A 19,846-nucleotide genomic window follows, 5' to 3' on the forward strand; every position below is an offset into this window, starting at 1 on the left:
GGGTTCTCATCCTGTTGATGTTTTCCAAAATTACACCCTTTATAATAGAATGTAGCATTTTCTTTGCTATTGATGTTAAGCTAATGTCTGTAATTCCCCGTTTTCTTATTTTTTTAAAAAGTAGGTACATTCCATTTACTCCATTCTGTGGGAGTACTTACATTATCAATAGGACCTTAGAAGATGACAGCCAATACATCCATTATTTCTATGGCACTTTAAGTGCTTGGATGTAGATCATCAGACTCTGAAGATGCATTAGCTTTCTGTGCCATTCATTTTTCTAGTGTTATTTATTAATTGATACTAAGTTTCTTTAATTTCTTTGCCTTAGAACCTTCGTTCCATAAATTTCCCAGAACTTGTGCCCTCTTGGTGTAATTATTCTACTACTTTGTTCTCCATTATAAATTCTCCATTTTTTAGATTAGAAGGGAACTATATTTGTTTTCACAAATCTTGTTTTGCATATTTGTAGAATATCAGTAATATAGGAAGATATTTCTCCAACATATGAACACAAATCTGTTTTCATGTACCTTACAAGTCACTGAAGTGGAGTGCAAAAATTGCCTTCGTCTTTCCTGTGGGGAAACTTGCTTCCATAATTACACAAAATAACCTCTTGAGTTGGGATCAGCGACTTGTTTTGCAAGGCTCTCTGACCTGAACATTGATAACCTTCTGATTTAAAAAAAATAATTCTGTCTTGACAGCTGGTGGGGCCATGTTACATTAAAGAAGCCGAAAGAATAATATTTTCAGCTGCAGCATTTGAATATGAAATTAAACTAATGGAATTTTTAAAATTGAAAGAATTTTGAGGATCAAGCTATTTGGAAAGAATTTATTCAATTCAGAAAACAACATAAATTGCCTTAAAACTACATCTTTTGCAGCCGTTCCTCTCCAATGGTGGTGTGAAACCTGCACCATGTCAAAATGACATGTGATCAGCAGCCAGATTTTTCAGCAGAACTACTGGGGACCCTGCAAGGGAATACAGTATTTGGTCCAGAGACATGATGGATTTAATAGGCTCAATCAGAAGTTCAGGGTTTTGTGCATTCTTGCATTCTGAGTGGTTTCTTGTACTTACAACCTATTACTCATTACAGCTGTGCACTCTCCTGCCAGAACTTGGATAGAATTCCCTATGCAAATTTTTCTACCTCTGAAACACATCAGCTGTTGTCTGACTTGGATCTGTTTCAATTTGCCTACTAGCACCACAGGTCCGCAGCAGATATCATTTCATTGGCTTTTCACTTATCCCTGGAACATCTGAATAGCGAAGGTGCAGACTTAAGGATGTTCTTTATCAACTATAGTTTGGCATTCAATACCATCATCCTCACAAACTTCTGTATTTGTGTACTGGAGATTATATTGACCGACTACATCATAGCCTGGTATGCAAATACCAATGCATTTGAACAGCATATTCTACAAAAAGTAGTGGATGCAGCCCAGTCCTTCATTGATCCATCTACGTGGAGCACTGTTTCAGGAAAATGACATCTATCAGCAGTGATTTCCCCCCACTGCCCAGCTCATGCTTTCTTCTCATTGCGGCCACAGGAAGAAGGTACAGGAGCCTCAGGGCTCACGCCACCAGGTTTGGGAACAGCTATTGTCCCTCAACCAATGGGCTGTTGAACCAGTGGTGATAACTTCACTCAACATCACTTGCCCCATCACTGAGCTGTTTCCACAACCTATGGACTCTCTTCAAAGCCTCTTCATCTCACGTTCTAGATGTTGCTTATTTATTATTTCTTTTTCTTTTGTCTTTGCACAGTTAGTTGTCTTTTGCACATTGTCCACCCTGTTGGGTGCAGTCTTTCATTTATTCCATTATGGTTCTTCGATTTATTGAGTATGCCTGCGAGAAAATGAATCTCGGGGTTGTATATGGTGACGAACATGTACTTTGGTAGTTTTACTTAGAACTTCGAACTTTACAATGCTTGAGGAGCCTCACATGAGGCTGCTTAACCTGGCCCCACCATTTCCGATAGAAGAACACCATACTGGTCCTTCCCCACCAAGCCATTGCCATGGCTGCGCCAAGCCTCAGTTTGTCCCTCAACATGTACAGCCTGGAATGAATGTGCCAGTCGGCAGCATTCCTTCATGAACATCTCGATGGAATCAAGTTGCAAATTTCAAGCCTTAAAGTACTTTTTTTTAAACCTCACTTTCCATTCAGACCTACTTGCAAGTTGATACATGCAAAACTTCTGGTGATGGCCACTGCAGTAAAATATTTTTTTAAATGTCCTTGATATGTTTTATGGTTAATTACACTTTGATTAATACAAGTGAAAATAGTTTGTATGTAATTTAATTTTGTATTGTTGAAAACAGTACTTTTAAAAATGTATATCCATTTGCCAGTTCTGTTGGAGTCCAGTTGTCATTTTCTTTTCAAATTAGGTTGTTTCTAAAACCTATCTTTTCAAGTCTTTGTGCCAGAAAGAGGCAGCTTAATTTTTTTAAAGCTGCTTCAAAGACCCACAAACAAACAGCAAACATAATTAACAGGAATTCGCTGTGGTGATTAATTCCTCTCAAGAGCATGCCATATTTGTGGGTGGTGCTGCCTTTCAGCTAAACATATTATAAACTAGCACATAAGATTGTAGAAATTCAATTTGCACTTAAGAATCTGCAGTGTCGTTATGGTAAATCAAGGTGAATTGCAACAAAAGTAATATGTAATCTATCCTGTTATATTTCACTGTAAGCACTGTATGGAGGTGCAGCACACCTGTTGTGACTGCAACGATGAATTGCTTAAATTTTAATGGTCACAGTCCATTTGGGTGACTGCACTGGAAAGGGTCCCTTTTGTGTGCCGTTGCATTTATTGTAATAGTTATTAATGGACAATATTGCCTCTGCACTGTAAGCAATTCATTTTGTTGTTCATAGAGTATTCGAAAAATTACAAATGGGCCCCCAAGGTACCGCGTGCTAATGAGTGATGGAATCCATACACTGTCATGTAAGTATTGAAGAAAGAATTTTGTTGCTTGCATTAGCCAAGTAAAAAAAAATGATTTAATTGTTCAACCAATTTATGGAATTTTATGCAAGGTATTAGCATACTAATTATGGATTATGGATATATTCCAATTTTACACAGGAACTACTACAGCCACTTGTATGGTGCTCTTAATGTAATGAAAAGTTATTTCACAGTTGCACAACAGGGATTAGGGATAAGTGGAGGATATGGGTATTGAGTAGGCTTTTAAATGGAGGGCTGTGTGGAATTTCTGTCCCCCTCAGTGATCGGCAGGTTTACATCGGAAATGGGAGAAGAGAAGTATAGATGCCTAAACCTAAAAGACAAAGATCTTGGATGGAATGGGGAAAATATAGGGTCTTGGCCTGAAACGTCAACTGGACTCTTCCATAGATGCTGCCTGACCTGCTGAGTTCCTCCAGTATATTTTGTGTGTTGCTTGAAAATATAGAAAGGTTTGTTTTGTTTTTAAACAGAAGTTTTGAAACTGTAGCATTGGTTTTGGGTGATCACACTTTCCCAGATGTTGGTCTGATCATTTGTGAAAATTAAATGTTTTCAGTCAATTAGAATATTATTTCCTACCTATGCTTAAGCAAGTTTGTGTAAAAATGGAGGAACAAGAGGGTTTTTCAGAACTATTGAATACCTATTCCTTGTGCAGGAAGTGGCATCAGCTTGGGCTCTTGGTTCTGCGGAATGTGCTATTACTGTTGTTGCTGAGGTACCCTTTGTGATGATGGCATTTTATTTTGAGATGAGGCCTGGTAACAGGCCTTCTGGCCTGACAATCCCATGCTGCCCAATTATACCCATGTGACCAATTAGCCTGCTAACCCTTATAATCATAAGACACAGGAGCAGAATTAGGCCTTTCGGCTCATTGAGTCCACTCTGCCATTTCATCACGGCTGATCCCGGATCCCATTCAACCCCATACACCTATCCTCTCACTGTATTCCTTGAAGCCTCAACCAATTAGGAATCTATCAGCTTCAGCTTTGAATGTAATGATAGACTTGACCTCCACCCAGACTGTGGCATAGCATTCCAGAGATTCACCACTCTGGCTAAAAAAAAATTCTTCTTACTTCTGTTCTAAAAGGTCAGCCCTTAATTCTAGTTCTGGATGCCCCCACCAGAGGAAACATCTCCACATCCACGTTATCTAGTTCTTTCAACATTTGGTAGGTTTTAATAAGATTCCCAAGCATTCTTCTAAATTCCGGTGAGTGCAAGCCCAAGGATGCCAAATGTTCCTTGTTTGTTAACCACTTCACTCCTGGAATTATCCTCGTGAACCTCTGGATTCTCTCCAATGACAATACATCCCTTCTGAGATGAGGGGCCCAAAACTGTTGACAGTACTCCCAAGTGCAGCCTGACTTGTGTCTTATAGTTTCAGCATTATCTTCTTGTTTTTATATTCTATTCCCCTTGAAGTAAATGCCAACATTGCATTTGCCTTCTTTACCACAGACTCAACCTGTGAATTAACCTTCTGGGAGTCTTGCATGAGGACTCCTAAGTCCCTTTGCACCTCTGATTTGAATGTTCTCCCCATTTAGATAGTCTGCACCATTGTTCTTTTACCAAAATGCATTATCATACATTTCCCAACACTGTATTCCATCTGCCACTTTTTTGACCATTCTTCCAATTTGTCTAAGTCCTATTGCAATCACATTGCTTCCTCAGCGCTACCTACCCCTCCACCTATCTTCGTAACATTTGCAAACATTGCCCCAAAACCATCAATTCCACTGTCTAAATCATTGACAAACAGTGTGAAAAGTAGCAGTCCCAATACTGACCCCTGAGGAACACCATAATTACTGGCAGCCAACCAGAAAAGGCCCCCTTTAATCCTACTTGCTGCCTCCTGCCTGTCAGCCATTCCTCTATCCATGCCAGTATATTTCCTGGAACACCATAGGATTTTATCTTGTTAAGTAGCCTCATGTGAGGCACCTTATCAAATGCCTTCTGAAAATCTAACTAAATGACATCCACTGCCTCTCCTTTGTCCACCCTGCTTGTTACTTCTAACAGATGTCAGGCATTGTTTCCTTTAATAGAAGCCATGCTGACTTTAACTTATTTTATCATTAGTCTCCAAGTACCTGAAACTTCTTCCTTAATAATAGACTCCAACACTTTCCCAACCACTGAGGTTAGGCTAACTAACTTATAATTTCCTCTTTTGTCATCCTCCTTCCTTTCAAGAGTGGGGTGACATTTGCAATTTTCTAGTCTTCTGGTAGCATGCCAGAATCAGATGATTCTTGAAAGATCCATAGTCTCTTCAGTAACCTCTCTCAGGATTCTGGGATGTAGTCCATCTGGTCCAGGTGACTTTCGAGTGTGCCTAGCACTTTTTCCCTTTGTTATAGTAATGGCACTCACTCCTGCTCATAGACCTCTGGCATATAGCTAGTGTCTTTCGCAGTGAAGAGTACTTATTAAGTTCACCTGCCATTTCTTTGTCCCCATTCCTACCTCAGCAGTGTCTATTTCCAGTGGTCCAATATCAAATCTCACTTCCCTTTTATTCTTTGTATAACTGAAAAAACCTTTAGTATCAAGCTTTATATTATCAGCTAGTTTGGCTTGTAGTTGATCTTTTCCCTTTACCTTTTGTTGATTAAGGCTTCTTAATCATCCAACTTACTTTTGCTACCTTGTATGCCCTTTCCTTGGCTTTTATGCAGTCATTAACTTCCCTTGTCAACCATGCTGCCATTTGAGAACAACTTCTGTGGGACATGTCTATCTGTCTTGTGAACTATTTCCAGAAACTTCAGCCACTCTGTTCTGCCGTCACCCCAGCCAGTACACCCCTCCAATCCACTTAGGCAAGTGCCTCTGTAATTCCCTTGATTCCATTGCAATACTGATGCATGTGACTTGTGCTTTTCCCTCTCAAATTGCAGTATGAATTCAATCATAATCACTGCCTCCTAAGGGTTCCTTTACATTAAGCTGACTAATAAAATCGTGGTTGTTACACAACACCCTATCTAAGATGGCCTTTCCCTAGTAGGCTCGAGAACGAGCTGCTCTGAAAAGCCATCTTGGAGGCATTCTACAAATTTCCCCTCTTGTGATCTGACCTCAAACTGATTTTCCCAATCCTCTTGCATATTGAAGTCCTTCATCACAATTGTGGCACTACACTTATTACGTGCCCTTTCCAGCTCCTTTTGCAATCTCAACCCCACACCTTGACTCCTATTTGGAGGCCGATATAGGATTCCCATAATGGTTTTGTTAACCCTTGCAGCTTGTTAATTCCACCCACAAAAAAAATGACACGTCTTTCTAAAGATGTAATTCCATCTCTTACCAATAGTACCACACCACTGTCTATGCCTTTCTGCCTGTCCTTTTGATAAAAAGCAAATGCTTTGACGTTAAGCTCCCAACTCTGGCCTCCTTTCAGCCATGACTTGGTGATGCCCACAACATCGTACCAACCGATCTCTTATTGCGCCACGTGCATTTAAATATAGCACCTTCAGTCCTGCATTCTTTGCCCTTGCGACGTTTGCCTCTGTGGTACAGCTTAACTCTGCTCTGTCTTCAGTTGTACCCAATCATGGGGTTGTCCTTCCTTACATTCATATTACATCACTACTTGTAAAACTTGCTGGCCCATCCTCAGCTCTATTATACTGGTTCCCTTCCCCTGTCGTATTAGCTCCCAGCAGCTCTAGCAAACCAGCCTGCAAGGATATTGTGGAACGTGGGAGAAAACAGGAGGAAGTCTACGTGGTCGTGGGGGGAACACTCTAACTCCTTGTAGAGAGTTTAGGAAATGCCGCTGCCACTGTAATAGTGTCACACTAACTGCCATGTTAGTAGATAACATCTTTCGAGAGATGGTCACTGCACTGCTCTAGGGTGTGAGTAGAGCAGGAATAAGTGATGGCCAGGAGATGGAACATGTGGGTAGCTTGAGGGGCTCCTGGGGTTATCTTGTTCTCTCACTATTATTCATTCCTGATTATTGATGGTTGTTAGATCTGCAAAGCGTATTGTAAGTTCAGAATGAAAAGGAATAGACAGTTGATGATTCAGGCCGAGGCCCTTCAATAGGACTAGGTGGCTTGCCCTAGAATGGAGTCCTTTTGGACTGTAAACCGAGTCTGTAGATGTGGAAAGGAACATCACGTTCACAGTACTGATGAGATCAATCTGCATCCCATCTGTTGGTGTAGTAAATGATATCCAGCAGTGATTGTTGTCCATATTGACAACTCACACCTTGAAGGCTGAATGCTTTATTTTGCTTCCTGCTTGCAGCCTCTGTTCTCACAGTGGAATCTGTCCCTTTCCTCGCTGTCTGAGACTCAATAAGATAATTTGCTGCTTGTTCTACTTGACTGAGAATTGAATTTCTGTCACAGTATATTGTCGCAAAAACGTTTTTTTTCTACCTCTTTAACGTAGTCCACATTAACGTTCTTTCCTAAACAGTCCAATTCACTATTATTAGTTTTTCCTGTTTGTGTTGGTCATTAAGTTTACATGTAGCTCAAATTGCAAAGTATCATCCTTGAGCTTAAAGCTCTTTCTATTCTGCCACTCTCCTTAATGCGTGCTAAACGCAGTCTTATGCTCTAATTATTATTTTGCCTTCTCTCTGAATTAGACCATAAGATATAGGAGTAGAAGTAAGCCATTTGGCCCATAGAGACCGCTTCACCATTCATCATGGGCTGATCCAATTCTTCCAGTAACCCCCACTCCCCTGCTTTCACCCCACACCCTTTGATGCCCTGACTAATCAAGAACCTATCTATCTCTGCCTTAAGTGCACTCAATGATGTGGCCTCCTCAGCATCTCATGGCAACAAATTCCACAGATTTACCACCCTCTGACTGAAGTAATTTCTCCACATCTCTGTTCTAAATGGATGTCCTTCAGTCCTGAAGTCGTGCCCTCTTATCCTAGATTCCCCTACCATGGAAAATAACTTTGCCATATCTAATCTGTTCAGGCCTTTTAACATTTGGAATGTTTTTTATGAGACTCTCCTGAACTCCAGGGAATACAGCCCAAGAGCTACCAGACGTTCCTTATATAGTAACCCTTTCATTCCTGGATTCATTCTCGTGAATCTTCTCTGAACCCTCTCCAATGACAGTATATCCTTTCTAAAATAAGGAGCCCAAAACTACGCACAATATACCAAGTGTGGTCTCACGAATGCCTTACAGAGCCTCAACATCACATCTCTTGCTCTTATATTCTAAACCTCTAGAAATGAATACCAACATTATATGCGCCTTCTTCACCACTAATTCAACCTAGAGTTTAACTTTTAGGGAATCCTGGACAAGAACTCCCAAGTCCCTTTACATCTCTACATTTTGAATTCTCTCTCCATCTAAATAATAGTCTGCCTGTTTATTTCTTCCACCAAAGTGCATGACCATGCACTTTCCAACATTGTATTTCATTTGCCACTTCTTTGCCCATTCCCCTAAACTATCTAAGTCTCTTTTTCCTCAACACTACCTGTTCCTCCACCTATCTTTGTATCATTGGCAAATTTAGCCATAAATCCATTAATCCTATAGTCCAAATCATTGTCATGCATCATAAAAAGCAGCAGTCCCAACACTGATTCCTGTGGAACTCCACTGGTAACTGGCAGCCAGCCAGAATAGGATCCCTTTATTCTCACTCTGTTTTCTGCTGACCAGCCAATGGTCCACCCCGGGTAGTAACTTCCCTGTAATTCCATGGACTCTTATCTTGCTAAGCAACCTTGTGTGGCACCTTGTCAAAGGCCTTCTGAAAATCCAAGTACACCATGTCTACTGCATCTTCTCTGTACCGTGCTTGTACATTTTTTCCTCAAAAAATTGCAGTAGGTTAGTCGTGCAGGATTTTCCTTTCAGGAGATCATACTGATTTTGGCCTATTTTGTCATGTGCCTCCAGGTACTCTGTAATCTCATCTCTAACAATTGATTCCAGCAATTTCCCAACCACTGATGACAGGCTAACAGGTCTATAGTTTCCTTTCTGCTGCTTCCCACCCTTCTTAAATAGTGGAGTAACATTTGCAGTTTTCCAGTCATCTGGTACAATGCCAGAATCTATCGATTCTTGAAAGATAATTGTTAATGCCTTCACAATCTTTCCAGCTACTTCCTTCAGAACCAGAGGGTGCACTCTATGAGATTTATCCACCCTCAGATCGTTAAGCTTCCTGAGCACCACCTTTAGTCGTAATTTTTACTGCACATACTTCACTTCCCTGATATTCTTGAATATCCGATATACTGCTGATGTCTTCCACAGTGAAGACTGATGCAAAATACGCATTCAGTTCCTCTGCCATCTCTGCGTCTCTCATTATAATATCTCCAGTGTCATTTTCTATTGGTCCTATATCTACCCTCGACTCTCTTTTACCCTTTATATACTTAAAAAAAAAGCTTTTAGTATCTTTGATATTGGTCACCAGCTTCCTTTTCATAATTCATCTTTTCCTTCCTAATGAGCTTCTTAGTTTCTTTCTGCAAGTTTTTAAAAGCTTCCCAATCCTCTATCTTCCCACTAGCTCTGGCTTCCTTGTATGCCCTTTCTTTTGCTTTTACTTTGGCTCTGACTTGTCAGCCACGGTAGTTCGCTTCTTCCATTCAAAAATTTCTTCTTATTTGGAACATATCTTTCTTGCACTTCCCTCATTTTTTTTTACAGGAACTCCAGCCATTGCTGCTTTGCTGTCCTTCCTGCTAGTGTCCCTTTCCGGTCAGCTTTAACCAGCTCCCCTCTCGTGCCAGGGAAGTTTCCTTTATTCCACTGAAGTACCGACACTTTGGAAATTAGTTTCTCCTTCTCAAATTTCAAAGTGAACTCGATCATATTGTGATCACTGTTCTCTAAGGGTTCCTTAACCTTAAGCTCTCTTATCACCCCTGGTTCATTGCACAACACCCAATCCAGCACAGCCAAAACCCTCGTGGGCTCAGCAACAAGCGGTTCTAAAAAACCATCCCTTGGGCATTCTACAAATTCTCTCTCTTGAGGTCCACTTCTGGCCTGGTTTTCCCAATCCACTTGCATGTTAAAATCCCCCAACAATTATCATGACATTGCCCTCCTGACATGCCTTTTCTATCTCCTGCTGTAATTTGTAACCCACATCCCGGCTGCTGTTTGGAGGCCTTTGGACAACTGTCATTAGGGTCTTTTTTACTCTTGCCATTTCTTAACTCAACCCGTAGACTCTACACTTTCCGATCTTATGCCATCCCTTTCTAATGATTTAATATTTCTTAAACACAGGGCCACACCACCACCTCTGCCTAGTAACCTATCTTTCCGATACACCATATATCCTTGGATGTTCAGCTCCCAATGGCAGCCATCCTTTAGCCAAGCTTCAGGGATGGCCACAACTTCACACTTGCCAATCTGTGGCTGAATTTCAAGATCATCCATTTTATTTCTTATGCTACGTGTATTCAAATACAACACGTTTCAGTCCAGAATTTGTTGCTTTCTGTTTTAACTACACCATGCTTCTAAATTGAAATTTAAATTCTTGATTTAAAGTCCAATTCTTTAATCAAGGGTTTGACTTCGTGTGATTGTGAAGTGTCTGAGTAGTTGTGTATTTTAAGTGCTTATGAAGATGAACAAAATTTACAGGATTGATGTTTCATAAAATCCTGAAGAAAGGTGGGGTGATCATTAAAATGTTTTGTTGGAATTGCCATAGACATTCATTTGCATTGCTAGAAAACTATCTAATTAGTTGCATGTGTGTTTGTCTGCCAATATGCAAATTAGATTTTTAACAATTCTAAATGATATTCAGTTTTGTAACTACCATAGGAAACTCATTTACTAACATATTTGCTGAACATTTTTGTAAAGTCAATCAACATTAGAGGCATTAAGTTATCTGTGATATCCTAAAAGTGAGGTGATAGATTTGTAAGATAAGATAACATTACATTTTGAAATATGGGTGTAAATTTTTAAAAAAATTTCTTTTAGCTTTCCTCCTTGCAACTCAGCTGAACTACATGGGAGATGACGGCCTTATTGCAGTAAACTGCGTCTGCCAAATCAACAGGTTCATCTGTAACACAATGAAGGATGGAAGGTACAAAGCATAGATTTTCTAGTATTTGTAAGCAATGAAAAACTTCAGAAATACTAAAATGATGAAGACCTTTAAAAAGGGGCCTTTCTCAAGCTAAGCGGAGAGGTGAAAATTGATGCTGAATAGTATGGGGAGATGGTAACTTCTTCCTCCGGGCCCGTTGCCACTCAGTTCTCTTCACTTATGAAGTACCAGTCTCATTATAGTGTTTACTTTTTGACTTCTGTCATTAATGTACCCAAGGCTATAAATATCAATCTTCTGAAACACATTTTATTGTTTGTGGTAATATTACTTTGTGCTGTGAGTTAAATATACTGAGTTGTGCACCTTGGTCCAGAGGAACATTGGCAGTATACTTGTATTCAGTTGAATAACAGTAAAGTTACTGTACTTCCCAATGCCTGATTCAAAAACTTCAAAGAAAATCTAGCGTGGACAAGTGGAGCATAATTTTGCCCACTTGTAGCCTCTTTCAAGTTCTCTGTCTCAAAGCTTTATGGTAGCAGTTTTGCGTCTGAATCAGGTGGTGTGGTTCTAAATTCAGTAGCTGGAACAAGTGCATAATCTAGGCTCAATGTGGTACTGAGGGAATGGTCTACGTAGGAAGTTTTGTTGGAGGCATTAGGCAAAAGTCATGCCAGCTGATTTGAATGGATTTAAGTTAACACTAGTTTAAAAAAAATAAAATTCTCCATTATGTCATGGCATGAAATTTGTCCTCAAACCCATTCAGTAAAACAATTCGTCATGCAATTCTCATTTTTGGCTGAGATCTAGCTGTGTCCAAAGTGGTTGCATTTCCCCACATCACTTCAAGTACTTAATTATCGATAATATAATCTGGAAGGCTTTAAGATTTTGAGATGCACTTGTAAATTGATTATTGTCACATGTACTGCGGTACAGTGGGAAAACTTTTGCATGTCATTCATACTAATCAGTTCATCAATAATAGTGCATTGAGGGATAACAGTAACAGGACAGAATATGGTGATAACAACTGCAAAGAAAATGCAACATAAGCAGACAGTGAGATGCAAGGCTGTGACACGATAGATTGTGGGGTCAAGAGTCCATTTTATCATGCAAGAGGCTTTTCAGTAATTATAACAGTGATATAAAAGCTGTCCTTGAGCCTGGTGACACATGCTGTCAGGCTATTGCATCTTCCTAATGAGAGAGGGGAGAAAGAATGGCTGGTGTTCGTGGGGTCCTTGTATTTATACAAACTTGTTTTGGCTACTTTACTGAGGGAAAATAGCATAAATTACAAAGCAAATGAGGAAGGCAGGTGATTTGTACATGGTTAAATTCCACAAAGGAAAGGTTACTCTGGCAGCCTTTGTTAGTAAATATAAGAAGGTATTTCCTTTTTAAACAGAACTGTAGTTTTATAATATTATTGCACTAGTAAACAATTTGGTTTAATATCTTTTAACTGGTACTTTGCCACTGAGCACTGATGTTTCAATATTGCATTGAAACATCAGCCTGTGTTATGTATTAAGTTCTAGAAGAGTCATGTAACATTGAAATGGGCCATTTGGTCTGCCATGTTAACACTGTTCAGTGGGCACTTGTCCAAATTACTTCAAAAAAGCTTTGTGCTAATACAGCTAGCCAAATTAAATTGAGGCTTTTGACCTGATCTGTAAAATAACACAATTGTTCAAATTCTGGGTAATGGAGATGCATCATGTCTCTGTTATTTCCACGATTCAGCCTTGGAAGAACTTCCCAAGTGTAACTTCAAAGGTTAGTTTGTTTGTTGTCAAAAATTATATAGTGGAATAATGTTTTATGGCGAGATACAAATGCATTTGTATGCACTGACATAGTTTGCCATTCATTAAGTCCATATGCAAATTCCATTATACCATATTGTGGTTGGGAAGCACTGAGCCAAGAGCTGATGTGTAGTACAGACTTTATTTGCTGCTGAAGTGTCCAGGAATTGTGCTCTGCGTGGAGATATTGTTGAATAAAGTGGAGGTAATTGTGCTCTTATCACTAAGTACCCAATCATTAACATCTGAGGGTAATGAAAGTTATTGTCGACCGGCTGATTAAGTGAATTAATAATATTTAATGAAAAAAGTGGTTTCAAATGCTGAGTATCCCTCAGTTTCAACAGTGTTTTTAGCACGAGCTTGCATCATCACCATTTTCTGAAGGATGATTTTAAATAGTAGCTTTGCCTAACAAATTCTTGTCTAATAAATAAGTATTTAAAGAAAAGTAGATCAGTTATAGTTATTCAAGTCATTGAATAAATTGGATAATTTATTTTAAATCTGGAAATCAATATGTCAGTGGTGTCCTCTGTACAACTTGCTTTATCAGTTTGAACATATTAAGGAAATGGTTTTCTATGCTATATCTCCTGTGTTCTAATGGCTTGGGTTATATGATCTTTCTTTAAGTATGGGTAACAACCTGCAATCATCAGCTTCATGTATATTGTGAATATTTTCTCAGACGAGCTGTGTAGCAAAGGCAGAGAGATAGTTGAGCACATGAATTTGAAATTCTCTGGTGTGCTAGAGTGGAGTTTGGTTTTGTTCGATGCCAGCTCAGTGAAAGGTGAGGCAGATTGCAGCAGACAATCAACATAGCATTTATTGAGTACCACTGAAAGACAACATCTGCCGGAAGTAAATTCCTTGTATGTGCACAGGTACTTGGCGATTAAAGTCTGATTCTGGTTCTGATACACCAGACAAGATTTTGTTTTTGGTTTGGTTGAGTTTTAATTTGCTGCATATTGCCTTTTTAATTTAGAAATCATTATTTAGATTTTTTTCTAAGATTTTGTAAGGAAGAGCAAGCCACAGGTGAATGACATGCCCAATCTTAATTGTAAGACTCCGCCACAACATGCCATGCTTAAGAGTGAGCTGTTTCCTTGGTTCTTGCTGTTTGATCCCTGTTCATATATTTACTATTGATTCTTATTTACTCCATCGGAGAGGAGGTACAGAAGCCTGAAGTCTCACACTGAATGATTCAGAAACATCCATGCACACTTTGTGCACTATTTGTTCATTTGTGTAATTTACAGTAAATTTTTGCTTTGCAGCAACAACACACTGCAAAAACGTCAAATTTCAATTCATTTTAATTGTTGAAGATAGTGGCACATCCAGTTGCAGCAGCCACTTCAGCTTCAACTAATGTTGCAATTGTTCGTCCTTTACATCTTTCTTATGATCACAAGACACTGCTGGGTATTAAGAACAAGTATTGCAAGACTACCTCACTAGCGAGTTGTTGGATAGCAGTTGAACTCTGTTGCATGGGCTTGTTGCGTTCTGTGTTGTTGTCTGCTACAGCCACCCAGGGGAAATGCCGTTGGAAGCGCATGCACAAGGAAACAAAAGCGTGCTGGTATTCATGCAAGACTTCAGGTGACACTCTTCAGGCCAGCTCTTCTGGCAATTCTGCTTTCAAACATTTGATTGCTAGAAAATAAACTAAATTACCTGCGTTTGAGACTGAAACAACTCGAGGTGAAAACAACTGTCCAGTCGTTCTGACAGAAAAGTGGCTTCAGGATTCCACCAATTTATCTCCACTCGAGACAAGCTGTTAACCAACATCTTTTATAAATCTATTGGTTCTCATGGCTATCTTCTCTCTCCTCCTTTCCCCCCCCCCCCCCCACTCCACCCCACCTTCTAACCACCTTCTAATCTATGTTGTATCAGTTCCCAGGATGAGGCTTGCTTTTCCAGGACATGTTCTCCTTCAGAGAATGAGGCTTCCTCCACCATTGATGCCGTCCTCAAGCTGTCTTCCTGAGTCCTTACAGGATAGAGTTCCTCTTGTCCTCACCGATCACCACATGACCCTCTGCAGCCAACACATTCTCTGCAACTTCTGCCAATTCCAAAGGGATTCTACCACCAAACATATCTTTACCTTCCTCCTCTCCCACTCTCTGCTTTTAGTAGGTATTGCTCCCACCATAATTCACTTGTCCATTCGTTGCTCTCCATTAATCTCCCTTCCAGCACTATGTCTAAGTGGCCAAGGTGCTACACCCGTCCATTCACCATCTGTCCCATTGTAAGTTGTGGGACAGCTTTGCCAAGCACCTCCACTCCATTCCCCGAAAGCCGAACTTCCTGCCGGCCAACCATTTTAATTCCTATTCTGACTTGTCAATCCATGGCGGCCTCTCTTGTAACGATGAGGCTACCTTCAGGATGGAGGAGCATCACCTCATATTTCATCTGGGTGACCTCAACACGATGGCATGATCATCAATTTCTCCTTGCAGTTGAAAAAAAAATTGCCCTCACCTACCCTCTTCTATTCCCTACTGTGGCCTCTTACCTCCTCTCACCTCCCTATAATCTCCTCCAGTGGCCTCCCTCCTTCCCTTTCATCCATGGTCCACTCTCCTATCAGATCCCTTCTCCAGTCCTTTACCTATCCCCCTTCTCCCCACCCTTATATTCTGGCTTCTTCCCCTATCCAGTCCTGATGAAGGGTCTCTGCCTGAAACATTGACTGTTTATTCAGCTCCATAGATGCTCCCTGAGCTGCTGAGTTCCTCCAACATTTTGTGTGTGCTGCTTTGGATTTCTAGCACCTGCAGAATTTCTTGTGTTTGTGAATGTCTTTTGCACTCAGTTTGAATCACAGACCAAGTGCAGCCAACAATAAACCAATTCCAATAAGAGGTTAGATGAGCTGTTTTCTCTTCAAGCAGCAGTGGTCTGGATGAGAACTGTCATGCCCTGGCTTGTGTGACAAATTTATCTGATCTTAGTTGATGTTAACTGACGCAGCTACGCAGACATTTAACAAGCCCATAGGTACATGGGTGATAGAAAAGGAGGAAAATGTTAGATTGATCTTAGAGGGCTAAAAAGTTAGCATAACATTGTGGGCCAAAGGGCTTGTAATGTGCTGTCATCTTCTATGTTTCTATTTTTGCTGGTGATCAAATTGTGGGTCCTTGCTTTGTACTGATCTCCCAAGAGAGGTTCTTAAATGTCATAGGGTAATGGATAACAAGACTATTAATTTCCCTTGATTTCTGTCAGTTTTCTCACATTTTCTTTCACTTTCCCCCTTTCTTTTGCTCTCACACTGCTTTGCCCTCTAAGTTTAAGTGCAAGGATCCAGGATTTTAAATATTAATAACATAAAGCTAAATACTGCAATTATAAAGTAGAATTTCTCTGCACAAAAGTCGAAAAGCTTGTGTGAAATGGCACACAGTGTGAAGGTAGAAGAACAAAGGGTATTATCATTTTCTCTGGACAGTGCCACAGGAAATTCAACTTGCACATAATGTTGCTAATAATATCTCACACGTTTGATTTTCTGGAATGACCTTTCTCCAGTACGTTGATCCTATTCCATTACTTTGCTGTCATAATTTTCTGTAAGAAATTTTCTCCCTTGGTGTCAAGCCTAATTTTAAAAAATCATCTTCTGCTCAAGTAGTTATAATTTGTAAGTAGGCTCATCTTACCAAAGAATTTCGATCTTCTGTTGAGACACTCTACTTGTCTGGATTTGACAAAATTAGATGAAGTATGACTATCCATATAATTAATACATTAGAAATGTAACAGGTTAACAAGAGGCTTTTAATGTGCTGTATTTGTTTTCATTCCAGACGTGCAGTGGTGATTGTCGACTTAAAAGTTGTTAGAACGGCTGATCAAGTGAATGGAAAGATTGGTAATCCAGTGCCAATCAATGAAGGCAAGTGATGCCTAATCGCATTTTTCTTTATGGTTCAGTTTGTATTTCGGTGTGAGCGCTTGAAAGCAAGCTGTTGTCGTGGTTTTTGGAGATATAGCACTAAGCAGGCCCCACAAGCCTACAGAGCTGTGCCACCAAGCAAAGTATTGATTTAACCCTAGCCTAATCACAGGACAGTTTACAATGACCAAATAACCTGCTAATTGGTACATCTTTGGACCATGGCAGGAAACCCAAGCACACACAGGAAGAACATACAAACTTTCCAATGGCGGACTTCAGAATAGAACTCTGAACACTGCCCCAAGCTGTAATAGCATCACACGAACTGCTACGCATCCGGGGCGTTCTGTTTTTATGTGCTGTCTCCACAATTTCAGAATTATTGTTACATGATCTAATTGTAATCTAAGCCTGTGGAAAAATGTTGTGTGCTTTTGATTCCTGATTGATTTTTGATCCAAAGCATTCACTGTTTGGTTTGCACAGGTCAGACACAGCAGTCAGCTGCTGTTGCCAACTCAACGACAATCAAACAACCTGTGCAAAATGACACTCCATCCGATGCTGCTTCAGGTAAGAGGCTGTTGTGTCTTGTTCCTTGCAAATGCATCTTTTGGGTGCAGTACAACTTTAAAATGTGCTCTTCTCCTTTGATTTTAATGATGCAAATGCTGGAGCTTCTTTTGAAAACCACGCTAGTGAAGATTTTGCACCTTTACCCTAATTAATAGGAATTCCATATTTTTCAAAAAAAATTTGAAAAGTGAAGGAATAAAAGCAAATGAACAACTCTTGGGGGGGGGGGGGGGGCAGGGAGAGCGGGAGAGAAAATGAATTCTGTGTTGGTGCCGGAAGCATGGTGATACCTGTGCGCTGTCCAACACAATCCTTGCTGATTTGATTTGATGCAAATTTCACTATATTACCTGACAAATAAAGCTAATCTGATTAGATTCACAACTGCACCCTTCAGAGTAGTGGAGTGCAATAGTTCCTGTAATAAGGAAAAAGTTAATACACAAAATGTTTGTAGTTCACAGTATTCCAGCAAAAATTGAGAACAAGCTGCCAAGTAAATCTGGTGGCATGAGAGGACCACCAAACATTATTGGAGCATCACAGACAAAAGTAGTGCCCATCGCCTGCCTGAACCCCTACCAGTCTAAGTGAGTAAATTCAGCTTGTTGAATGATCGAGTTTGTGCCATGTTTCTGCTTATAGATATACTTGTATATTTGGTAAACCACTTGGTTTGATATTCATTTAGATGCTTTATTGTATAAGCGTTTCTCTAAGCTATCCAATGATCGTTGATGTCTGCCCTCTCTTAAATGCAAATAAATTAATGCAGATGCACAATTTAATCCTCATTTGTGTTTCCCTACGTTAAACTTCTAATTTATTTATGTAATTCTCAGCATTGTTCTACTTTGAAATATTGAAGCTTTTAGTACAATTTGTAATGAATTATCAAACGTGAATTGCTGTAATAGGAAAACTGCATCCATCATCAGAGACCTTTCCCACCCAGGTCATGCCTTTTTCTTGCTGCTGCCATGAGGTAGAAAGCACAAGTGCCTCAAGGCTCACGCCACCAAGTTCAAGAACGGTTATTACCCCTCAGCAATCAGGCTCTTGAACTAAAGTAGATAACTACACTTGTTTGCCTATCCATTGAGATGTTCCTACAGCCAATAATCAGCCTTTAAGGACTCCCATCTTGTTTCATGTTCTCATTATTTATTGCTATTTATTTGTATTTTCATTTGCACAGTTTGTCTTCTGCACTCTGGTTGATCTTTCATTGATCATGTTATAGTTACTATAGTACAGATTTGCTGAGTATACCCACAGGAAAATGAATCTCAGGGATGTGTATGTAATAAATAACAAAATTTACTTTGAACTTTGAAGCATGTATTGTAATAGTTGCAAAATCTATATCATAAGTGAAAACATAAGATGCAAGAAGAGGCTGATGGCCTCATCAAGCTTAATCTTTCACAGAACCAGATATCATTTGCTCTTTCATGGATTGTATGAAGCTTATTCTCACAAGGGATATAAAGAATAGGTTAAAAAAATTAGAAAAATCAATGTGTCTGGCTAATGACCAAATCCCCAAGCATATTCTTACAGAACTGTCGGAAATAAATATGGCATTGTATCATTTGTAGATGACATTTTCATGATCGCAGCAGTACAGCAATATATGGCATATTTGATCACCTTTGTCTGTACTTGGCCCTGTAACCTTAACTGTCATTAGCAAATATTTATCCACTTAATCAAATTTGGCATTTGGTTTTTGCTAGAGGGTAATTTTTGTGTAATTTATCTTCTAGTGCCCTCTAATTATGTTATTTCCATTTCTATGTTTTATAGCGCTGGAGTGTTGCTGTTGATATTTGGCCACACCTGAATTATGCAGATAAGTTATGCTGGTTTCTGTTGACCTGAATAGGCAGACTTTACCCCAAAGAGCATTTCAGCATCAGGTTCATCGTCACTGTTGTTTTGTGGCAGCAGTAGAATGCGCTATGTTTTAAAAAAAAAAAAAATATATATATATATATTAAATAAAACGGGTAATGCAAAACTCACGGACCCTAAAGGGTTGGAATGGAGTTAAGCATCCCAGCAGCAGACACGGCTTTGCTCAAGACAGGCCTTTTAATGCTGCTGGGGAAAAGATGATGAAGACGTACATATCCTTTGTTATATAATGTGGAACATGACACAATGCAACTGTCATTTGTAAAGTGGTATAGACAGCACCAAGGGAAAACTGCTAATTTAAGTTTACCATCCATATCACCCAATAATGTAATTGCAGCTACATCATCTTTGCCGTCAATCTGAAGGCCTTTTTCAAACCTCCCCACCGACAGTACTCAGCATTTCCCCGGTGATGAAATGTATTTGTCATTCTCTGTTTCTTGATTCATAAA

At 39.7% G+C, this 19,846-nt stretch overlaps 1 protein-coding gene across 1 annotated transcript in view; it reads left to right on the plus strand.

Annotated features, from left to right (window-relative positions):
- Positions 1-19,846, plus strand: part of rpa1 (replication protein A1) — an 85,709-nt gene that overhangs the window by 16,749 nt on the left and 49,114 nt on the right. The window contains exons 3-7 of the mRNA XM_059973582.1: positions 2,938-3,010; positions 11,057-11,165; positions 16,804-16,892; positions 17,382-17,468; positions 17,929-18,061. Of these exons, the coding sequence (XP_059829565.1) occupies positions 2,938-3,010; positions 11,057-11,165; positions 16,804-16,892; positions 17,382-17,468; positions 17,929-18,061 (491 nt within the window). The remainder of the gene's footprint in view (positions 1-2,937; positions 3,011-11,056; positions 11,166-16,803; positions 16,893-17,381; positions 17,469-17,928; positions 18,062-19,846) is intronic.

The sequence above is a fragment of the Hypanus sabinus genome, chromosome 6, assembly GCF_030144855.1.
Source record: "Hypanus sabinus isolate sHypSab1 chromosome 6, sHypSab1.hap1, whole genome shotgun sequence".
Taxonomy (NCBI): Eukaryota; Metazoa; Chordata; class Chondrichthyes; order Myliobatiformes; family Dasyatidae; genus Hypanus; species Hypanus sabinus.